Below are 21,768 nucleotides of genomic sequence, written 5' to 3'. Positions count from 1 at the left end.
ACTGGAAAGAATATACACCCCCCAATACCTACACACCCAAGGCCAATGTACTTAATGCATATTTCAAGGTCACTCAGAGGGACTGGAAGGAACAAAAGGCTCAGTTTCTGAATGGTCTGTCCCCTCTACACACCACTCCATGCTTAAGTCCAGCTTCTTGTGACCTTTAGTCACCATCCCAAAGTCCTGTAATCCCACCCAGAGACCATATATGAAATAATGAATATCATAATCCTGAGTTGCTTAACAGAGACACCACAACTTCATATTGCAGCTTGGAACCAAGAAAGCAAATCATCAAGCTGGGCGCAGTGGGGCACGCCTGTAATCCCAGTGATTTGGGAGGCTGAGGCTGGAGGATTGCAAGTTTTTGAAGTTAACTTCAGCAATTTAGCGAGGCCCTAAACAAGCAAGACTCTGTCTCAAAATGGAAAATAGAAAGGGCTAGGGATGTAGTCCAGTGGTAAAGAGCCCCTGCATTAAATCCCCACTACAAAAAAAAGAAAAAAAGAGAAAGAAAGAGAGAGAGAGAGAGAGAGAGAGAGAGAGAGAGAGAGAGAGAGAGAGAGAGAAAGAGAGAGAGAGAGAGGGAGGAAAGGAAGAAAGTCATCAAGAGGCTGAGATACAGAAGCAGATGGGACTCAGGGCCCACAGAGAGCTGGAATGCACAGTAGTAAAATCCCAGAGAGGGGGAAACCCTCATGAATTTACAAGACCCTTCTATATCCTTCCTAACCTCCCTTGACATCATCCAATTCTTACTTTAGGCAATGCAGAAATTGCCAGACCAAGTTGTCAAATGAGGGAATTGTGTCCCAGAGAGAAGCAATCATTCAAGATCACATACAGTCAGGTGCTCAAGAGTCCTTCCACTTTCAGAGAGAGAGAGAGAGAGAGAGAGAGAGAGAGAGAGAGAGAGAGAGAGAGAAGAAGGAGGAGGAGGAGGAGGAGGAGGAGGAGGAGGAGGAGGAGGAGGAGGAGGAGGAGGAGGAGGGCGGCGGCGCTGGAGTTGTAGCTTAGTGTTTGAGCACTTGCCTCACATGTGTGAGGCACTGGTTCGATCCTCAGCACCACATAATAAAAAAATAAATTATATATATATATATATATATATATATATATATGGAGGAGGAGAAGGAAGAGAGAAAAGGTGTGGGGGCAGCAGCAGGAGGCGAGTGGCAGTTAATTGGAGAGGCACAGGCTAAAACGGAAGACCCAAGTGCAGAGAAATTCTTCTTCATGATCTTTAAGGGACCTCACCCTTAGCCTCCTGATAAGCCCTCCAACCCTAAATTCCCTCTGTACATTGATTGGCAGCATCATCTTCAATCCATTTGCAAACTCAGGCAAGCTGAGTTCTAAGGGGAAAAGAAACACCAAAGTCCCTCACTCAGCACTTGACAGTTTCCAACTTCATAATCATTGAACTTCAGAACCTTTATTTTCTTTTTCTTATTGGGGATTGATCCCAGGGGTGTTTAACCTCGGAACCACATCACCAGTCCTTTTTTATATTTTATTAGAGACAGGGTCTCGCTAAGTTGCTTAGGGCCTTGCTAAATTGCTGAGGCTGGCTTTGAACTCTCAATCCTCCTGCCTCAGCCTCCTAAGCCTTTGGGATTACAGGTGAGCGCCACTGCACTCCGCAAGAGCAGGGCATATTGATAAAGTTGATCCTCCTTTCCATCCCCCTGCTGTTACCCATTGTACAGATCAAGGCCCAGAAGCAAGAAGTGACTCTGCAGTCTGTAGCAACTCAGGCACAAGAATATAGGTTTCCTGACCAGTCCATACTGGAGAGGGACCTTTCCTTCTCTTGCTTGAAATTTTGCATGAGTTCATTGCAAAGAGCTGTACTCTTGACATATGTATATGATCTATGCATTCTTGGCTTTGTAGAGACTGAGTGCTTTGGGAACTCCTCCTATAAAATGTAAGTTCCACAAGAGCAGAGATTTTTGTCTGTTAGTCCCTGATGTATCTCCAGTCCCTGTAACAGTGTCTAGTCCACAGTATGCCCAATAAATATCACTCAAGTGAATGTATAGAGAGCCAGGTTAGGGAAGTGGCACCGTGAAAGAGCCTAAAGTCTAAAGATCAGGGAACCATGGGCTTCGTCTTCGTATACACGACAGGCTAAAATTCTGTTCAGAAATATTTCGTGAGTCCTTTACAGCAGTAGGTACTGAACTTGATGGTGAGGATTTAGATAAGAGCAAGACAGTCATGCTCTGACCTCAGGCGAAGGGTAGGGGTGGGAGGTGTGAGTGGCAAGGAAGCAGCCCGCTCAACATAATACAGACACTTTTTTTTTTTTCTCAGCCTGAGATGTCCTGAAATGGTCTCACTGATCGGAAATTGGTGAGTGCAGCGGGACTGCAGTGTTCCTGCAGGGCGCCGGCCGCCCACCTGTCAGAGGCTGAGCCAGGAGTATGCGGAAGAAATTTCTGCCTTGGGTGAGGTCACTTTCCACCCCCAGATTCTCTGCCTACTAACCCCTGCAATTCTTTGACGCTGAAGACTTCGGATCTTGTTATTTTCTGACTTTCAAGGTCCCATGATGCTGACAGTCCCAATTCTAAGTCGTAAATCTGCCAACGCTCCTGGTCCCCAAAAGAATACAAGTGAATTCAGGCCAATGTCCCACCACCCACTGCCTCAAAAGGTCTCTGGGATAGTCAGTGCCCTCCGCCCCACCTCGCGGGGGCCGTAGGGGAATAGCTCAGAGCCCGGGTGCCGTGGACGTCGAGAGACTGGTCTCGGAGGCAGCGTTGACAGAGCCGGACACGTGACAGTCAGAGTCACGTTCTGCGGTTTGCGAGGCTGGGACCAAGCTGCTCACGTGACGCGAGGGGCGCCATGGGGTGATGTGAGATGCGGGTCTTTTTCGATTACATAGAAATGACGCATTCCCACCCCTTTTGGCAACAGATTTCCGTTGGAAGAAGCGACGGTTCCGGTAAAGGGGGAGGGCTCTAGCATTGAAGCAGTTTTGCTTCCGTTCAGGGCTCTATAGCTTCCGACCTCGCCTTTCCCTCGGGCGAGGAAGAGACGCGACCTGCTGCGCATGCCCCAACTATCCCAGAGGGGCGGGGCTGAGGCTACGGGAGCGGGAGGGGGGGAAGAAAAGGGAATTCCAACCTGTGGAACTTGGGGGGTCCTGAAGTCGGCTCCTTCCCATTGACTGTGGACAGTGCGAGGGTCAGGGTCTTTGGCGGCTCATGAGGGTGTTGGGGTCCGCAGGGTGAGGGAGGGGGCTGTCAATGCGAGTGGGGTGCGGGACTTCCAAACTTAGAATCTTGAGGCCCTCTGGGCTCAGACGCCGGGGAGAGAGCTCCCGCCGCCATGCGGGACAGGACCCGCGAGCTGAGGCAGGTGAGAAACTGGGGAAGTAGGGTTGGGGGCTGGAGGACCGACTGGATTGCAGGAGCCTTGGTCTTCGGGACAGGGAGGGGTGGCTGATGGCCAGGAAGGAAAATCCCGGAAGACCATGGGTCCTGCGGGGCGAGAACTGCAGCATGAAAATGGTGCCAGTGACTTCGGCCCTGGCAGGGGGATAACAGTTCGGACGATGAGGACAAGGAGCGAGTTGCGCTGGTGGTGCACCCGGGCACAGCTCGGCTGGGGAGCCCAGACGATGAGTTCTTCCAGAAGGTAAGGGGCTGGGGTCTTGGCCTGGATTCTCGAGGGGGTAGGAGGACCGAGGAGCAATGAAATCTGGAGTACCCCAAATCTCTTTCAGCCCTCTCGGTCATCCTTCTTAGGTCCAGACAATTCGGCAGACTATGGTCAAGCTGGAGAATAAAATCCGGGAGTTGGAGAAGCAGCAGGTCACCATCCTGGCCACGCCCCTTCCCGAGGAGAGTAAGCGAAACCCCGGGTGTACGCATGCTCAGCCCAATGGATTGTGGGGGTTGTAGTTAAGTGCAGGGTGATTTCTGGAGGTGGGGGCTGTGGTTGGGGAATCAAGGCCTTCTCTTGTTTAGGCATGAAGCAGGACCTGCAGAACCTGCGTGATGAGATCAAACAGCTGGGAAGGGAGATCCGCACTCAGCTGAAGGGTGAGCTCCTAGGTCCTCCCTTCCCTTTGGTTCTTCCCTGTTCCTGGTATGTCTGGGGAGTTTTGCCTCTGAGAGGCCAGTGACACATCCAGGTCACACAGCAGCCTGGGTCTAGAATCTCTGTGCCCTGGCATCCAGTCCACTGTACTTTTCATAATATATGCCTGCTTTTCAGGTTCCTTTATTTAGAATGAAACCATTTACTCCTATAGTTCTTGCTGCTCAATGTGCATTCTTTGGGTTTTGTTATGAGTCTTCTTCATACTCATGGGAACTCACTGATGTAATGCAAGGAAAAATAAACTTTCTGTTGCCAGAGGCTCAAAATTGGTGTCCCCCCCCTCCTGACCCCATGGTGTTGGGAATCTAATCCAAGACCTTGTGTATACTGTGCATACATTTTACCACTGAGCAACACCCCCAGCCCCTAGTCATTTTATCATAAGTTATAGTTCCCTAAAAAATTCCCCAGAAATGAGAAGCTCCCTATTAGGTAGCTGTGATCTGGCTGTGGCCCTTTTTCCTGGTTTCCAATTTCCAGAAGTCTTGAGTCAATATCCTTTTCTCTGGACTCTTGCGTCTTCCCACAGCCATAGAGCCTCAGAAGGAGGAAGCTGATGAGAATTCTAACTCCGTCAACACAAGAATGAGAAAAACCCAGGTGGGTTTATTTTTCCTAGAACTAGGACATTTCAGTAAGTGGTTCATAAATCATTAAATGGCAGATGTATGAAGGAAGGGCCCTTAAGAGATCCTTGAATCTTAACCTGATGATTTTCCAAATAGAGAGCTGAGGCTCAGAAAGGGAAAGTATTCACTTAAGGTGAAGAACCTAGTTTTCCTGATATAAAATCTATTATAACACCCTGCTTTCTTCTCCATCAGTGAATTTCTTTGTTCCTAAACATGACCTTGGCTTGCCTACAGGAGACATACTTTCAAGAAATGAGATGGGGAATATGGGTTGATTAGGGAGCAAACACATTATTCATGTATGACTTGGTGACTCTGCACAGACAAAGAGAAGGAGAAGTCAGAAATGACTGGCAACTACATGGCAGGGACATCCTTGGCCCCATGGACAGTATTCAAGAAATCAGGAAGAGGAACTTTGCTAGGGCAGCACCGAAGAGGAACTTCACTGGGATGACATCTTAGTAAGGAGATTTGAAGTGATTTGACTGGCTCCCTCTGGGTGTCCAGTGAGAAGTGGCTTGGGGTTCTTGGAGGTTAGGGTTGGAGTTGGTGGACCCAGAGCTCAACAAAGGTCCCAAATCAAAGATGAAGAGGTTGGAGCATTTTGAAAGGGTGCAGTTGAGTCGAGGAGAGCAGATATATCTCTAAAGAAAGAATTCTAAAGGATGAGCTTATTTAAAATATCAGTGGAAGAACAAAGTGGAACAAAATGCCCCGGAGAGGATGTTTTAGGGAGAACCTAAAGCATGGTGATCTCTAGTTTAAGCAGTGAGACTGGCATTCAGCAAGCATTCACAAACATACATTGATTGCTCACTGTGTGCTGGACCCTTTTTAAACCAAAAATCCCTATTTTGAGGGACTTATATTTTAGTGGGGCAGGACAATCGCCATAATAATAAAAACACAATAAGTATTAAGGACAAAAGAGTAGGAGAAGAGGGTCAAAGAGTACTGAGAAGGTAGGGTTGCAATTTTAGTGAGGTAGACGGCTGACAGTAGTGTTCGGTGGTAATGCTTGTGCTTAGGATGTTCAATCTCCAATCCCTAGAGCCACAAAAAAGATTTTAAAAATGATGGAGAATAGCTAGGTTCCGTGGCACATGTCTGTAGTCCCAGTGGCTTGGTAGGCTGAGACAGGAGGACCATGAGTTCAAAGCCAGCCTCAGCAAAAGCAAGGCACTAAGCAACTTAGTGAGACTCTGTCTCTAAATAAAATATTTAAAAAATAGATCTGGGGATGTGGTTCAATGGTTGGGTACTCCTGAGTTCAATCCCCAGTACCCCCCAACCTCAAAAAAAAGGAAGAGAAAGCTTCATTCAGAATGTGACATTGGAACAAAGATTAAAAGATGTTTGTGGGGAATAAGCATACTAGACAGAAGAAGCAGTGAATTCAAAGGCTAGTAGTGGAAGTAAGGAATAAGGAACATTCTGGAGGGAAGGAGGAGATAAGGTCAGAGAGTTACTGGGGTCAGAGCAGATCATGTAGGGCCATTTAGGCCTTGGTTAGGGCTTTGGCTTTCACTCAGAAGTGAGGGAGCCTGTCAGGGTGGTCAAGGCAGTAGGCACTTCATGACAGTTCATGTTTGCTCACTGTATCCTTGGGATGCTGAGGCCCAGAGAGGCAGGGATCCTCCTGAGGTGCCCAGCTTATATTCTCCATCCTTAGCATGGGGTCCTGTCCCAGCAATTTGTGGAGCTCATCAACAAGTGCAACTTGATGCAGTCTGAATACCGGGAAAAGAACGTGGAGCGCATACGGAGGCAGCTGAAAATCAGTGAGTTGGAGCTCTAGACCTGTGGTGTCGGGTAGTGCTGACCCAGCTCTGAGCTGGCCTTTTCTTTTACAGCCAATGCTGGAATGGTTTCTGATGAGGAGCTGGAGCAGATGCTGGACAGTGGGCAGAGTGAGGTGTTTGTATCCAATGTGAGTGGCCATGGCCATCTTCCCTCTGCTGGGCCTTCCATTTTCTCTGATCCCTGGTGCCTTTTGACTCAGGGCATACTGCAGCCCAGTATGGAGTCACTCATCAGGTTCCTGACTTCGCTCCTTGGCTAGGGGACTGCCCCCAAAACCCAACAGGAGCTTCTGACCTGTTGCTGGTCACCCTGTGATCTATTCCCTCTCTTCTGTCCACACCCCCCCAGATACTGAAGGACACACAGGTGACTCGACAGGCCCTAAATGAGATTTCAGCTCGGCATAGTGAGATCCAGCAGCTTGAACGCAGTATCCGTGAGCTTCATGAGATCTTCACTTTTCTAGCAACTGAGGTGGAGATGCAGGTGGGTACTGTGGGCAGCCCTCAGATGGGAGGCTATGCATAGTCAGAGCCTCCAGTCTCAACCTGGGACCAATCTCTCCACCCTTAGACTCTTTCCTGGGCTTTTGTGCTCTTCCAGGCTTGGCCATGTCTCAGGTGGCCCCTACTTCCATCCCTACCCAAATCCCCAGAATTGTGCCCACCTCCACTGCTACCCAGATGGCCACTCATTTGTACATAACCTCCCATCCATCTCTCCAATTTGCACCTACCCCAGGTATGGCCTCAATCATGGCTCCTCCACTACCAACAGAACCCACCTTCATGATTCTAAGAGCTCCCAAGTTTCCCCCTAGAGGACCTGCCTTCTAAAATTTGAGCAAGGTTGGGGTGTCAGTGGTATTCCTCTGGCCCATTGTAGGAGCTGAGGTAAGCTTCCAGCCCTGTCCTTGAGGAGCTGACCTCAGTAGTGCTACAGTCAATGCCCTTTTGCAGCTGGGAGTCATGGGAAAGGGCTTTCATTCAGTAGGAGTACCAGGACCTGAAGGCTGGCAGTGCCAGGAGGAGGCAGGAACAGGGAGGGCTTCATAGCAGCTGGGAAACAGACATAGAAGAATGGATGAATTCAGATAGATTTGTAAGGGGACAAAAGTTCAATATCTGTGAAAAAAGGTAGGAGCCATTTGAGGCCTGTGGCTCCATCCCGCCCCTGCAAACGGAGGTTGTATGGAATAAGGGAACAGGGAGAAGGGACCACATTGATTGAAGGGGGCCAGGAAGCCATCCTTAGGAGTCAGAACTTTTATCAGATCTGGGTCCTGCCATATCTTCTTTAGTGCAGTTTTTTTTTTTTTCTAGGACTGTCCTTTAGTCATTTGCGTCTGGGGTGGGCAAAGGAGTTGCTGAGCTCCCCTTGCCTGGTCATCCCTGTCTCCCTGAATCATTCTATTTTCTGAGCAGGGGGAGATGATCAACCGGATAGAAAAGAACATCCTGAGCTCAGCAGACTATGTGGAACGTGGGCAGGAACATGTCAAGAAAGCTCTGGAGAACCAGAAGAAGGCGAGGAAGGTGAGCCTCCAGCCCTGGCCCCAGCCCCAAGTGTTCCTGAATGATTTCCCTGACTCCTCTTCTCCCACAGAAAAAAGTCATGATTGCCATCTGTGTGTCCATCACTGTTCTCATCCTAGCTGTCATCATTGGCATCACCACAGCAGTTGGATAATGTTGCTCATTCTCGGTGAGATATGGTGGGCTTGCCCTGTCCCTGGCACCAGCCTTCCCGCCTCCCCTCAGACCTTCTTCTCCCTCCTTCCCTTGCAGGTATGGGGAGTACCAGGGACTGGGGCCTGGCCTTCTTTCCCAGAGCTGTGGGGGCAGGGCAGAGTCTCCAGCTGGACCCCTGTCTGGACACTGGCCCCTGTGCAAAGGGGCAGATGGTTCTTTCAGGATTGATAGCTGCTTATTCGGGGGGCCTCCCCCTTCAGGCCATGATGCCTGGGGAAGGACCTGTAGTGTCCTGTTTGACTGGGACACATGGTTTTGTAAAAAAATTAAAAAATCTTGGAGACCCCTGTGCATGTGTGTTCCTAGAAGGATTGGCCCAGGGCTTCCACTGTCTAGCTTCCCACCTCCTGTCCACTCCTGGGGCCAGGCTCAGTCAGACAGGCTCAGATCAGAGTGCCCTAGGTGTTGTGACCACAGCGGACTGGCTCTGTCCTTCTGCTCTCCCACAGAATGGGTAGAGTGTGTTGAGAAGAGATTCTGTCTGGCTCCCAGCTCATACTGTGCCCCCACTGTGAGTACATATACCTGAATTGATGAGCTTATCAGGCAAGGCTGGAACAAGGTGAAGTGTGTGTGTGTGTGTGTGTGTGTGTGTGTGTGTGTGTGTGAGAGAGAGAGAGAGAGAGAGAGAGAGAGAGAGAAAGATATTAGTAGTGTCCCTGAGGCCAAAAGGAAGAGGCATCATGAAAGAGTAATTGAGTAACTGAGGCTGTTACTTTGGGTACAGTGGTCAGGAAGGTCTCAGAGGGGACATTTATTTTGAATGGTAAATGAGAAGGATTCAGTTATAGAAAGATGCAGCCAAAGAGACTGCCAGGCAATCTCAGCAACCTAGGCCCTTTACCTAAAAGGCATTGCTTTTTATGAGTTCAACTTAGAGAGCCATGACCCCAGAACAGCATACCTGATTACTGCAAGGTTACCAGGTGGAAGGAGGTAGAAGAGTCAGAAGAGCAAGGAGCCTGATTTCCATAAGACATTTGAACTATAAACCCTAACTCAATTCTAAGCGTTCCTGGTCCACATGCCTCATTTCTGGAGAAGGATGTGGCTCCTGTCCCAGACACTTGGTTTCAAAGGGTAAGCCGATTCCTGGCTCTGATGCCTGGTTGGAATAGGGGTGTGCTTGGCTCCGGTCCCCAAGGTCTGGGGGCGGAGTTTTAGTGGCCCAGTCCATCCCACTTTCAATCCCATAGGCTGCTACTGCCCCTTGCGGCTCAGGCCATCCAGCTGCAGGATGTACCAAGAATTGGGGAATGGATACATGTAGTGTCATTGGTGCATTTGGTGTGACGCCTGGATCTGAGTTGGGGGAGGGACTGGAGGGCAGGACTGGGTGCAAGGATTGGAACAAGCTAATGGGGGCCTGCTCTCCCTCCACCTGTGGCAGGGTAGCTGCATGCAGCACCTACCTATGGTCCTAGAGTGGCAACTGACAACACCTGTATCTGGTCAGAGATCTCTAGCATCTTGGCCAGCAGTTTGTGTGTGGGGTGGGGGGTGAGCTGAGGCATTGGCTTAGTTGCAACTGGAAAAGATTGGCTAGCAGACTTAGGGGTGGTCATCTTTACTCCTTGGTATTAAATAGTTCTTAGATTTCGGAAGCTGATATGGGGAGGACTTCCAAGTGAGTCCACAGACAGGCAAAAGTGGTTGGATCACAGAGCTCCAGGGGCAAGATGAAACTTGCAAAAGAGGAGGGAGGAATTGTGGAGGGATTTGCAGGGGTAGTGAATTAAGGACTTTACAACAAAGAGCTTCCCATTCCCAAGAGTGTACAAACCCAACCTAGATGACCTCTCTGTGGGGAAGCTGTGGGTGGGAAGATCCTGCCCCAATACCAGACTGAATTTGGACTTGGGGCCTCTGGGCTTCCCTGATTTTCCACCTCTTCCCCCTGTGGCCTGCATCTCCAGTGGAATTCTTTCCAGTTGGCTGCCTTTGTCCTCTCTCACCTCTCTGCCTTCAGAGTAAAACCACAAAATCTGTGGCATCTACGGGGATCTGATTCTCTGGGAATCCACATCTATACAGCTGGATGTTCTTGTACTAATCAACATGTTAGTGCTTCTTTGCTGTGCTGGACAGCGTCACCCCTGAAACAGAGATCACCTGTCTCACCCAGAAAACCATTCAGAACCTCCTGGAAGAGGTGAATAGATGCTCAGTAGTTTGAACTTCTGTGGATTGTGGGGATGCATGAATGATTTGAAGAGGTGAGTAAAAGTTTGGAACAGACCTGGCAGGCAAGTGAGCAAGTGGACCAATGCACCAGAGCTCCCACAGGTTTCCCTGTGTACACACCATTCCCTGTGGGACACTGACCTTAGAAAAGAGCCAAGAGGAGGTAGATGTTGCATTGAAATCCTGGTGTGGTTGCTTTGCTTTAGCTTAACTTTCAAGGATCAGACTATGGGTTAACTGTAACTTTTTCAAATCTACCTGTTTACAGTCTAGCTGCAACTTACTCAATATTTGTGGTTCAATTTCCCAAGAAGCTGGTTTAGTCCACTCTCCAGGTCAGGCTACATTAGCCTGCCTAGGAATTGTCTGTCCTTGAGTCATGACTTTATTCTTGGCCAAGATGTATGCAGGGTGCTACATGGTACCAAATGCTGTAGTGGAGTGTGTATGTGGTGGATGGAGGAGTGAACAAGATCAGTGATTGACATCTTTGGTACAGCCCTGTGGCAGATAGAATTATTGTTTCAAATATTTATTGTCCTTCCCTACTGGGCCTCTCACTATAGGATAGTTTACACTCATGCCCCACTGACAGTAGTGGGGCTATGTGCCTTGGCTTTCTTTGCCAATGGAATATGAGTAGAAAGGTAAGTATCACTTCCAAACATGAGCTGTGTGTGGTGGCACATGCTTATAAATCCTACCTAATGGGGAGACAGAGGCAGGAGGATCACAGGTTTAAGAGCAGCCTCTGCAATTTAGTGAGACCTGTCTCAAAAAGTAAAAAAGGAGGCTGGGATGTAACTCAGTGGTAGAGCCCTTCTGGGTTCAATCCCAAGTACAAACAAACAAAAAACAAAAATAAAAACAAAAAAAACATTCCACAAAATAGTCTGGCAGCTTCCCTTGTCTTTTCCCTGTGTCATGAGCCTGGCAATTTCTAGATCTAGAATTCTCTTTGAGCTTGGAACTCACAATGAAATGACATGAAACTAGGCTGTAGCCAGCCCACATGTAAGATGATGTGTAATGTGAAAAACATGTTTCTGCTGTTGGCTACTGATGTACTGAAGTTGTTCATCACCATATTATAATTAGTTTTAAAACTGTTACAGAATTAATACCTAAAATTGGGGTGCTGCTACAACAACAAAAAACAAAATAAGCCTAAATTATGTGGCATTGGCTTTGAGCTAGACAGTGACTGGTAAAAAAACTACTATTGGAAGTTGGAAGAATGGTGATACTTGTTTTGTAGTCATGAAGCATCTTGTTAAACTAAACTGGGAATAACCAAGAATATAATAATGACTAAATGACTTTAGGGCTTTAGGCAAAAAAATATTAAAATAGCATACATTGGCCACTGTTGGGTGCATTGACAGATTACTGTAAGAAAAGAACAACTCAGAGAAATTGGTGAGTTTTTTCTTAATTTGTTTTTTAGTTGTAGTTGGTACAATATCTTTTTTTTATACAATATCTTTATTTATTTATTTTTATGTGGTGCTGAGGATCCGACCCAGTACCTTACACATGCAAGGCAAGTGCTCTACCACTGAGCTATAGCCCTGCCCCCAAATTGGTGAGTTTTTAAGCAGAAATGAAAGAGAATAAAGAAACTCCACTTTCCCCCACCCCAGTAATGGAGATTGAACCCAGGGGCACTTTACCACTGAGTTACATCCTCAGCTGTTTTAATTTTTTCTTTTGAGACAGCATCTTTCAAAATTGCCCAGGCTGACATGAAACTTGTGATTCTCCTGCCAAGCTAGGAGTGTGTGTGTGTGTGTGTGTGTGTGTGTGTGTGTGTGTGTGTGTGTTAGTTACTGGGGATTGAACCCAAGGGGGCTCTACTACTGAGCTACATCCCCAGCTCTTTTTATATTTTACTTTGAGACAGGGTCTCGCTAAATTTCCCATGCTGACCTCAAACTTGTGATCATCCTGCCTGTCTTAGTCTCCTGAGTCACTGAGATTACAGGTGTGCACCACAGTGCCTAGCCATATGACACACTTTTTTTTTTATTAGTTGTTGATGAACCTTTATTTAATTAATTTATTTATTTACATATGGTGCTAGAATCAAACCCAGTGCCTCAAACATGCTAGGCAAGCGCTCTACCACTGAGCCCCAGCCCCAGCCTGTGATACACATTTTTAACCAGAAAAAGATACAACTAGCTGGATGCGGTGGCACATAGGCAGGAGGATTGTGAGTTCAAAGCCAGCCTTAACAAAAGTGAGACCCTGTCTCTCTAAATAAAATACAAAATAGGGCTGAGGATGTGGTCACGTGCTCCTGAGTTTAATTCCTGATAGCTCTCCCTCCAAAAAAAAAAACCTAAATTCAGGTGCATGACACATGCTGCCTATAATCCCAGATAATTGAGAGGCAGAACCATTAGGATCACAAGTTCAAGGCCAGCTTGGGTAATTTAGTGAGACCCTGTCTCAAATTTTAATGAATTAAAAAAGGGAGAGGATGTAGCTCAATGTTAGAGCACTTACCTAGCGTGTGTGAGGCCCTGGGTTCAATTCCCAGCACCAAGAAAAAAAAAAAAGATAAAAACTGACAAAATTTTATGAAAACTCATTTTTGTGACAAGGGCCAGCCACATTAAGTGTATTATGTCCTTTGTAAAAACCTCTGAATTTATTAAAGTGGTTCCTAAAGCTGGGTAAAGTGCCACATGCTTATAATCCCAGTGAGTTGTGAGGTGGAGGCAGAAAGATTGTAAGTTGGAGGCTAGTCTGGCAACTTAGACTGTAACTCAAAGTAAGAAATAAATCCAGTGTGGTCAAGGAGAATAAATGAAAGAGGATTGTCCACTCCAAGGACCAAATATGAAGAATGAATCAAGAAACTATTCCCAGGAAGTAGTTCTAGGGAAAGGTGAGGTCACTCTCAATATCTACCCTGCTAAATTTTAGATTTACTATGGACCAGTAACTGCTGCATCTCCCATTTGTCCCTGTGAATGGGAGCATGTACTGTTGTTTTCCTGTCCTTGTTCTACTATTTTCCTTTTTTGGTACTGGGGATTGAACTCCAGGCCTTGCACATGTCAGGCAAGCATTCTACCACTAAATTATATCCCAAACCCCTTATTCTACTTTATATGTGTGTGTGTTGGGAGGCAGGGACACAGATGTCTGTCTGTCTGTCTGTCTCTCTCTCTTTCTCTCTCTCTCTGTCTCTCTCTCTCTCTCTGTCTCTCTGTCACCCTCTGTCTCTCTCTGTCTCTCTCTGTCTCTCTCTCTCTCTCTCTCTCTCTCTCTCTCTCTCTCTCTCTCTCTCTCTCGTCTCTGGATCAAGGGAAGCCACATTTGGACATGATATAGAGATTTATAAAGATCTGTCATGATTAGATGGGTCATTTGAGTTGTCTTTCTTGGGGAGGGGATGCATTTGTTTTGTATGTGGAAAACAAGACAAAGGCAATAATTGTGATGAAGAGGAAGGTTTTATAATTGTTCAAAAACATTCACTGATGCTTTCTATGGGGCTCAATCACATGGAAAGATTATTCCTACTCCACTGACATCACGTTTGGATATATGGCATGCTTTAGCCAATGGAACTTGAGTGGAAATGACATATACCGGAAAAAAAAAGCCATCACAGGCCAGGCATGATGTTGCACACCTGTAATCCCAGCAGCTGGGAAGGCTGAGGCAAGAGAATCCAGGTTCAAAGACAGTCTCAGCAACTTAGTGAAGTCCTAGGTAACTTAGCAAGACTGTCTCAGAATAAAAAATAGACTGGAGATGTGGCTCAGTGATTAAGTGCCCCTGGGTTTAATTCCTGATACCAAAATAATGATAATAAATTTTTTAAAAAAGAGTCATCATGGGGGTGGGGGGACTGGGGTTGTGGCTCAGCAGTATAGTGCTCATCTAGCATGTGTGAGGCCCTGGGTTTGATCCTCAGCACCACATATAAATAAATAAATAAAGTAAAGGTATTGTGTCCAAGTATAACTAAAAAATAAATTTTAAAAATTCTTAAAAAAGTCATCACAGGGTTGAGGCGATGGCTCAGTGGTAGAGTGCTTGCTTAGCATGTGTGAGGCACTGGGTTTGATTCTTAGCATCACATATAAATAATGAATAAAATAAAGGTCCATACATCCAAAAAATATATTTAAGAAAAAGAGCCATCAGAGAGTCTGCCACCTTTCCTCACTTTTCTCTGTTGAAATAGAAAGTTCCAGATTGAGTTGTTCCTTAAGATTGGATTCTGGAATAAAGATGGCATTGACTTAGGAGAAAGTAACCCAGTGGTAGAGCATTTACCTAGCATGTGCAAGGCTGTGGGTTCAATTCCCAGCAAAACACACACACACACATACACACACACACACACACACACACACACACGATGGTACAGAACAGAAGGGTAGCTGTCCTGTGGAAGACACCAAGCTATACTCTGTCCGAAATATGTATTTGTTGTGAGCCACTGAGATATTTGGGTTGTTGTTACTGAAGCAAACTTGATCCTGGCTGATTAATAAAAGTTCCCTACAAACTTTATAAAGCCTCCTCTACTCGGTTCTCCTTTTCCATCACTATGATAATTTGCATATCATAATGAACTTTAGTGATATTATGATGTCTGAGCCTTTTCCCCCTGTTTAGGTCCTATCCAACGAAGCTTCTTGATTCTTACTGGCTCTTTGTAACTAGTAGCAGCTGCTCATGTAGATGAGAAAAATAACCTTGGAGGATAGGGTGGGCCCAGATCTTCTAGCATTACATCAACCTCACATATATTCTAAGACCATGGTGGCACCCTTGCAGAAGAGCTGCAAGAAGGAAAAAAAGAGAAGTAAAGCCTAAACTTGCCTTAATTCCACAGATATCCACCCTTCAAAACAATGTCAACATAATGGATAGTAAGTGGGAATCCTACATTAGTTTGCATAGTATGGATACAGCTTCATGAAATAGAGACCCAGAATAACTGTGCCTTAAACAAGTTAGAAATTTCCCTCATATAATAGTCCAAATTAGGGGCTGGGGTTGTGACTCAGTGGTAGAGTGCTTGCCTAACATGGGTGTGGTACTGGGTTTGATCCTCAGCACCACATAAAAATAAATAAATAAAAATAAAGGCATTGTGTCCACCTACAACTAAAAAAAAAATTTTTTTAAAGTCCAAGTTAGTAGTATGGTGGGTCTTTCCATAAAGTCATCAAGACCTAAGGTTCTTTTTTATCTTGTTTTCATCCCTTCTTGGACCCAAGGTGGTCCACCCATTTCCGCAGTCCCGCCCTTATGAAGGCAGGAATTTGAAGAGGATGGCTTGCAGTTTTCCCTAAATTGCATGACTCAAGTTGTGCAGATCATTTCTGCTCTGATTCAGCGGATAGAATGTAAGTCACAAGGCCACACCCAGATGAAAGGATTGCTGAGAAATATAATCTTTATACCCTGAGCAGCTTTTTGCCAAATTAAAGTTCTCTTACTCCAAAAGGTGGGGAGAGATATTGGGGACCACTAGCAGCTATAGCCAACACTATGTTACCCCAACTGTATTATTTTTCTATTACTGATATATCAAATTATCATGAACTTAATGACTTAAAACAACATACATTTATTCTTTTATAGTTCTGGAGGTCCAAAGTCCAAAATCAGTTTCACTGTGCTCAAGTCAAAGTGTCAGCAGAAGTGCTTCCTACTGGTGGCTCCAATGGAGAATCCAGTCCTTTGCTTTTTTCAGCTTTTAGTAGTTTCCTGTATTCCTTAGCTGGTGGCCCAGCCCTTCACGGAGAGCACATCTATCTATTCAGTTTCACACCATCTTCTCTTAACTTCTGTGTCCCTCTTAGGAGGACCTTTGGAATTACATAGGGCCCATACAGATAATTCAAGACATTCTTCCTATCTTAAGCTGTTCAATTACAAAGTCCCTTTTGCCATAGAAGTTAACATTCACAGATTCCAGGAGTTGGGACATGTACATATTTGGGGGACCGTTACTCAACCCTCCATATCACATTTACTCATTCATTTATTCATAATATTTTTTGAGCAAGACCTATGTTCTAGGCATTATGGAATGTGATGGAAAACAAAAATAAACATAAAGACAAGTGTTCTGCTTTCATCTAATTTATATCCTAGTGGAGAGGTCAAATATATACATTGCTAAGCTGTTCTAAAACTGTGACATATATTGTAAAAAATTAAACATTGTGATATGACAAAAAAAATGGATACAGAAGTTCTAGCAGGTACTCATGAATGGTTCTTAGGAAAGGGGACTAATCCAAAGGGTGAAACTGAGAGTCTAGAGGGCAGAAACCCATTAGGAATTTTTTTTCTTCCTGGTCCTGGAAACCTGTAGAAAATTTCCCATGTGGATTTTTAAATTGCTTTGGATTGGTAACTCCTGACCTTCTATCTGTCTCCTCTTTTGAGCCAGTCTTTCTTAACCATTATCCTGTGCTTATCCCACTATTGTCCATCAGAAGCACAGGATTTGTTTCTTTTCTTTTCTTGCAGTATTAGGGATTGAACCTAAGTCTTTACACATGCTAGGCAAGTGCCCTACCAACTTTTGTTTTGTTTTGAATTTTGAGACAGAATCTAGCTAAGTTGCTCAGGGCTGGCCTCAAACTTACAGTCAGCCTCAGCCTCCTAAATAGCTGGGATTACAGGTATTTGCCACCATACCACTCAGGACTTGTTTCCTTAATTTCACAGGTACTCAGACCCTTATCTGTATCTGATCTATATAAGATTTGGGATGTTTGATAAGAGATTTGTTTGGACTCTGACTTGATGTTGTAACAGGTTGAGACTTTGATAGGAATGTATTTTGCATGTGGAACAGACATGAATCTTAGAGGGCTAGAGGATAAAATATGAAACATAAATTAATGGTCCTGAATATTCCATGCTCTAATCCCAAATATTACCTCATATGGCAAAAGTGACTTTATTTTTTTTAATTTTTATTTTTTAAAGAGAGAGAGAGAGAAAGAAAGATTTTTTTTAATATTTATCTTTTAGTTTTCTGCGGACACAACATCTTTGTTTTGTTTTTTTTTTTTTGTACATGGTGCTGAGGATCGAACCCGGGGCACACGCATGCCAGGCAAGCGCACTACCGCTTGAGCCACATCCCCAGCCCCGCAAAAGTGACTTTACAGATGTAATTGAGATTACTAATTCAGATTAATTTAGGTTAAAACAGGGAGACTATCTTGAATTATTCAGGTGGGCCTGATATATCACACAAGCTTTTAAAAGCAGGGAAATTTCTCCAACTAGCAACAGAGAGGAAGGCAGAAAAACTTGATGTGCCTTTGATGGCTACCAAGATGGAGGAATGTAGACATCTTCTGAATGCTGAAAACAATCTATGGCTGACAAAGAAACAGAAACCTCAGTTCTATAGCTATTTGGAACTGAATTCTTTCTCTTTTTGTATTGAGGGCTGAACCCAGGGCAGACTTTAGCACTGACTTATACTCCCAGCTCTTTATTGTTGGAGACAGGGTCTCTTGCAGTTACTGAGAGTCTTACTGCATTGCTGAGGCTTGGCCTCCAGCTTGTGATCCTCCTGCCTCAGTCTCTGGGATTACAGGCATGTGCTGCTGGGCCCAGCTTGTTACTGAGTTTGTTTAATAACTTGGATGAGCCTGGAAGTGAATTCTACACCAGAACTTCCAGATAAGATCCCAGGCTGGCCAACACCCTTGACTTAGCCTTGTGAGACCTAAATAGAGTACACAGCAGAGTTTGCCTGGACTTATGGCCTGCAGAACTGAGATAATAAATGGGTATTGTTTTAAGCTGCTAAATTCGTAGTGATTTATTATGCAGTAATGGAAACCTAATACAGTGACATTTGAACTAAAGCTTGAAAGGGAAGAACATCATGAACAAATGTAGGGCAGTGGGTTCCATCCCCAGGGAATGGTGAGTGCAAAGGTCCCAAGGCTGGAAAGAAACAAAGAAATCAACAGAAGCCCGTGATGGCTGGATGAGATGGAAGGAGTAGATGGAAAATGAGGTTAGAGCTGGGGCCAAGACTGCCGGAAAGCAGTCTCTAGGGGAGGGAGTTGTTGAGTGGGCTGTGTGTCAAGAGACCACAACTGGTCTCCAAATCTCTGAATCCAGGATAATTGTCTGCCTGCAGAGCCTGCTGCCTTCCCTACCTCTTCCTCAGCCCTGATCCCAGAGCATTCTCCTGTGAGGAGTCCCATTTTTTCTTTCTTTTCTCTATCTTTTCTATCTTTCTTCTTTTCCTCCCGGTACTGGGGATTAACCCCAGGGCATCTACTGCTGAGTTACATACCCCTATTTCTTTTGAAATAGGGTCTAAGTTTCTGAGGCTGGCCTCGAACTGTGGGGTCCTCATACCTCAGCCTCCTTCATAGCTGTGATTATAGGTGGGGGCCATTGCACCTAGTTTTTTTGGGGGGGAGCTGTATATTAAACCCAAAGCCTTAGGCAAGCCCTGATTTATCTAGCCGTTTGGATGGAGAGGGGGATGATGACCACAGTCCAAAGTACAGACTGAGTTCATGTCAGTGATTGCCCCAGTAGCAGATGTAGTCACCACCTGGGAAAGCCTGGTAAGACATGGGGGTTGGGGATTAAAGGAAGTTGGGTTAGAATAGTGAGGGACAGAAGTCAGACTGTCTAGGCATTACCCAAATAACAAAACTGGACAAAGACATCACAAGAAAACTACAGATCAATATTCTTAAGAATACAGACACAAAATCATCAACGAAATACTAGCAAACCAATCCAGCAATATAGACAAAAGGATTATACAGCATGACCAAGTGGGATTTATCCTAGGAATATAAAATTGGTTTAACATCAAACAGTGAATTAATTTAATACAAGCTATTAATAAAATAAAGAAAAAACAGGTTGGGGATTGTAGCTCACTTGCCTATCATGAGCAAAGCCCTGGGTTTGATCCCAGTATACCACAAAAACCAAAACAAAAACATTATCTCAAAAAGACACAGAAAATACATTTGATAAAATTCAATGCTTTCATGATTTAAAAAAAAAGCTTAACATAACAGAAGTAAAAGGAAACTTCCTCAATGTGCTAATTATCAAAAGGCATTTATGAATAATTCACAGCAAATATCATAATTAATTGTGAAAGATTGGGTGCTTTCCTCCTGAGATCAGGAACAAAACAAGGACATCTACTCCCACCACTTCTATTTAACACACATGAAAGTAATAGTTTGGAAAATTAGACAAGAAAAAGAAATAAAAGGCATCCAGATTGAAAAGATCCCTTTACAGATAACATGATCTTGTATACAGAAAGTTCTCAGAGACATACACACACACACACAAAAAAAAAACAAAACCATTAGTGCTAATAAACAAGTTCAGCAAGGCTATAGAACACAAGAATAGTATACAAAAATATATTGTATTTCTCATCACTAGCAATAAACAATCCAAAAATGAAATACACAATTTGTAATATCAACAAAAGAAATATAACACTTTGATATAAAATTAGCAAAAGGAGTATACAATTTATATACTGAAAACTATAAAATACTACTGAAAGAAATTAAAGATCTGGGCTGGGGTTGTGGCTCAGTGGCAGAGCGCTTGCCTTGCTCGTGCGAGGCACTGGGTTCTAACCTCAGCACTACATTAAAAGGTAAAAATAAGAAGAAATTAAAGATCTAACTAGTAGGGTGCAGTGGTGCATACCTGTAATCCCAGTGACTTGGGAGGCTGAGGCAGGAGGATTGAGAGTTCAAAGCCAGCCCCAGCAAAAGCAAGGTGCTAAGCAACTCAGTGAGACCCTGTCTCTAAATAAAATTCAAAAATGGGCTGGGGATGTGGTTAAGTGCCCCTGGTACAAAAAAAAAAAAAATCTGACTAAATGAAAAAACATCTCATGGGTGAGAAGATTTAATATTCTTAAGATGGCAATACTCAGCCAGGCACGGTGGTGTATGCCTGTAATACCAGCAACTCAGGAGGTAATGCAGGAGGATCTCAAGTTCAAGGTCAGCTTCAGCAACTCAACCCTGACTCAAAAACGGGGCTGGCGATGCAGCTCAGTGGTAGCATGTCCCTGGGTTCAGTACACACACACACACACACACACACACACACGCATATGCATGCATAAAAGTGAAAACAACTCATACGATGGGAAAACATTTTTCAAATCATAAAGAAGACAGAAAGAACTCTTACCTCTCCCTAATAAAAAGACAAAAATCCCCAATTTAAAAATAGGCTAGAATTGGGCTGGGGTTGTGGCTCAGTGGCAGAGCACTTGCCTCACACATGTGAAGCACTGGGTTCCGTCCTCAGCACCACATAAAAATAAACAAAACAAAAATAAAGATATTTTGTCCATCTATAACTAAAAAAACTAAGAAAAAAATAGGCTAGACTAGACATTTCTCCAAATGGCCAATAAATATATAATTTCAACATCACATGCAATCAGGGAAACACAAATCAAAATCATGATATTCTCACACAGTAGAATAACTATAATAAAAAAGACAGATAAGAACAAGTGTTGGGCTGGGGACGTAGCTCAAGCGGTAACACGCTTGCCTGGCATGCGCAGGGCACTGGGTTCCATCCTCAGCACCACATAAAAAAAATAAAAAAGATTTTGTGTCCACTGAAAACTAAAAAAAATATATATATATATATTTAAAAAATTCTCTCTCTCTCTCTCTCTCTCTCTCTCTCTCTTAAAAAAAAAAAAGAGAACAAGTGTTAGTGAAAATGTAGAGAAATTAGAACACTCAAACCTTGTTAATGGGAATGTAAACCAGTTTGGAAAAACAGCCTGACATTTTTCAGATAGTTAAACATAGAGTTACCATATGACCCAGCAATTCCTAATATATATACTAGAGAACTGAAAACACGTCTGCACAAAAATCTGTATGTGAAATGTTTATAGCTGCATTACTCACAATGGCCCAAAATGGAAATAACCCCAAAGTCCATCAACCAATGAATGGATAAATAATATGTGATATATTCATACAATGGAATATTATTTGACAAAAATAATAAGGTAGTGATAAAACTACAAATGAGTAGACCTTGAAACCTAAGGCTAATTGAAAGAAATCAGTCACAAAAGACCACATTTACTTGAAATGTCCAGAATAGGCAAATGCATAGAAAGAAGGTGGATCAATGATTGATTGGGGCTTGTGGCGTTGTGGCAGGGAGGAATAAGGAATAAGCAATAGTGGGTATAGTTTCTTTTAGGAGGATAA

The 21,768-nt window shown here is 44.4% G+C and overlaps 1 protein-coding gene across 7 annotated transcripts; it reads left to right on the top strand.

Moving 5' to 3' along the window:
- The first annotated feature begins 2,307 nt into the window (after positions 1–2,307).
- Stx4 (syntaxin 4) lies at positions 2,308–13,087 on the top strand. 7 transcript variants are annotated; one of them, XM_078024025.1, is made up of 12 exons: positions 2,308–2,456; positions 2,553–3,375; positions 3,553–3,654; positions 3,765–3,864; positions 3,987–4,061; positions 4,652–4,722; positions 6,430–6,538; positions 6,611–6,687; positions 6,909–7,046; positions 7,985–8,095; positions 8,215–8,264; positions 8,348–13,087. In XM_078024025.1, the coding sequence occupies exons 2-12, from the start codon at positions 3,346–3,348 to the stop codon at positions 8,838–8,840; spliced, it is 1,356 nt and encodes a 451-aa protein (XP_077880151.1). In that variant the 5' UTR covers positions 2,308–2,456; positions 2,553–3,345; the 3' UTR covers positions 8,841–13,087. The 7 variants fall into 7 exon arrangements, 5 of the variants coding, with proteins under 5 accessions (XP_077880151.1, XP_077880152.1, XP_077880153.1 ...); XM_078024026.1 differs by having other exon boundaries at positions 3,535–3,654; XM_078024027.1 differs by having other exon boundaries at positions 3,535–3,654; positions 3,743–3,864.
- The last annotated feature ends 8,681 nt before the right edge of the window (positions 13,088–21,768 follow it).

Source organism: Ictidomys tridecemlineatus, chromosome 10, assembly GCF_052094955.1.
Source record: "Ictidomys tridecemlineatus isolate mIctTri1 chromosome 10, mIctTri1.hap1, whole genome shotgun sequence".
NCBI lineage: Eukaryota > Metazoa > Chordata > Mammalia > Rodentia > Sciuridae > Ictidomys > Ictidomys tridecemlineatus.
This window is presented reverse-complemented; position numbering and strand designations above follow the sequence as displayed.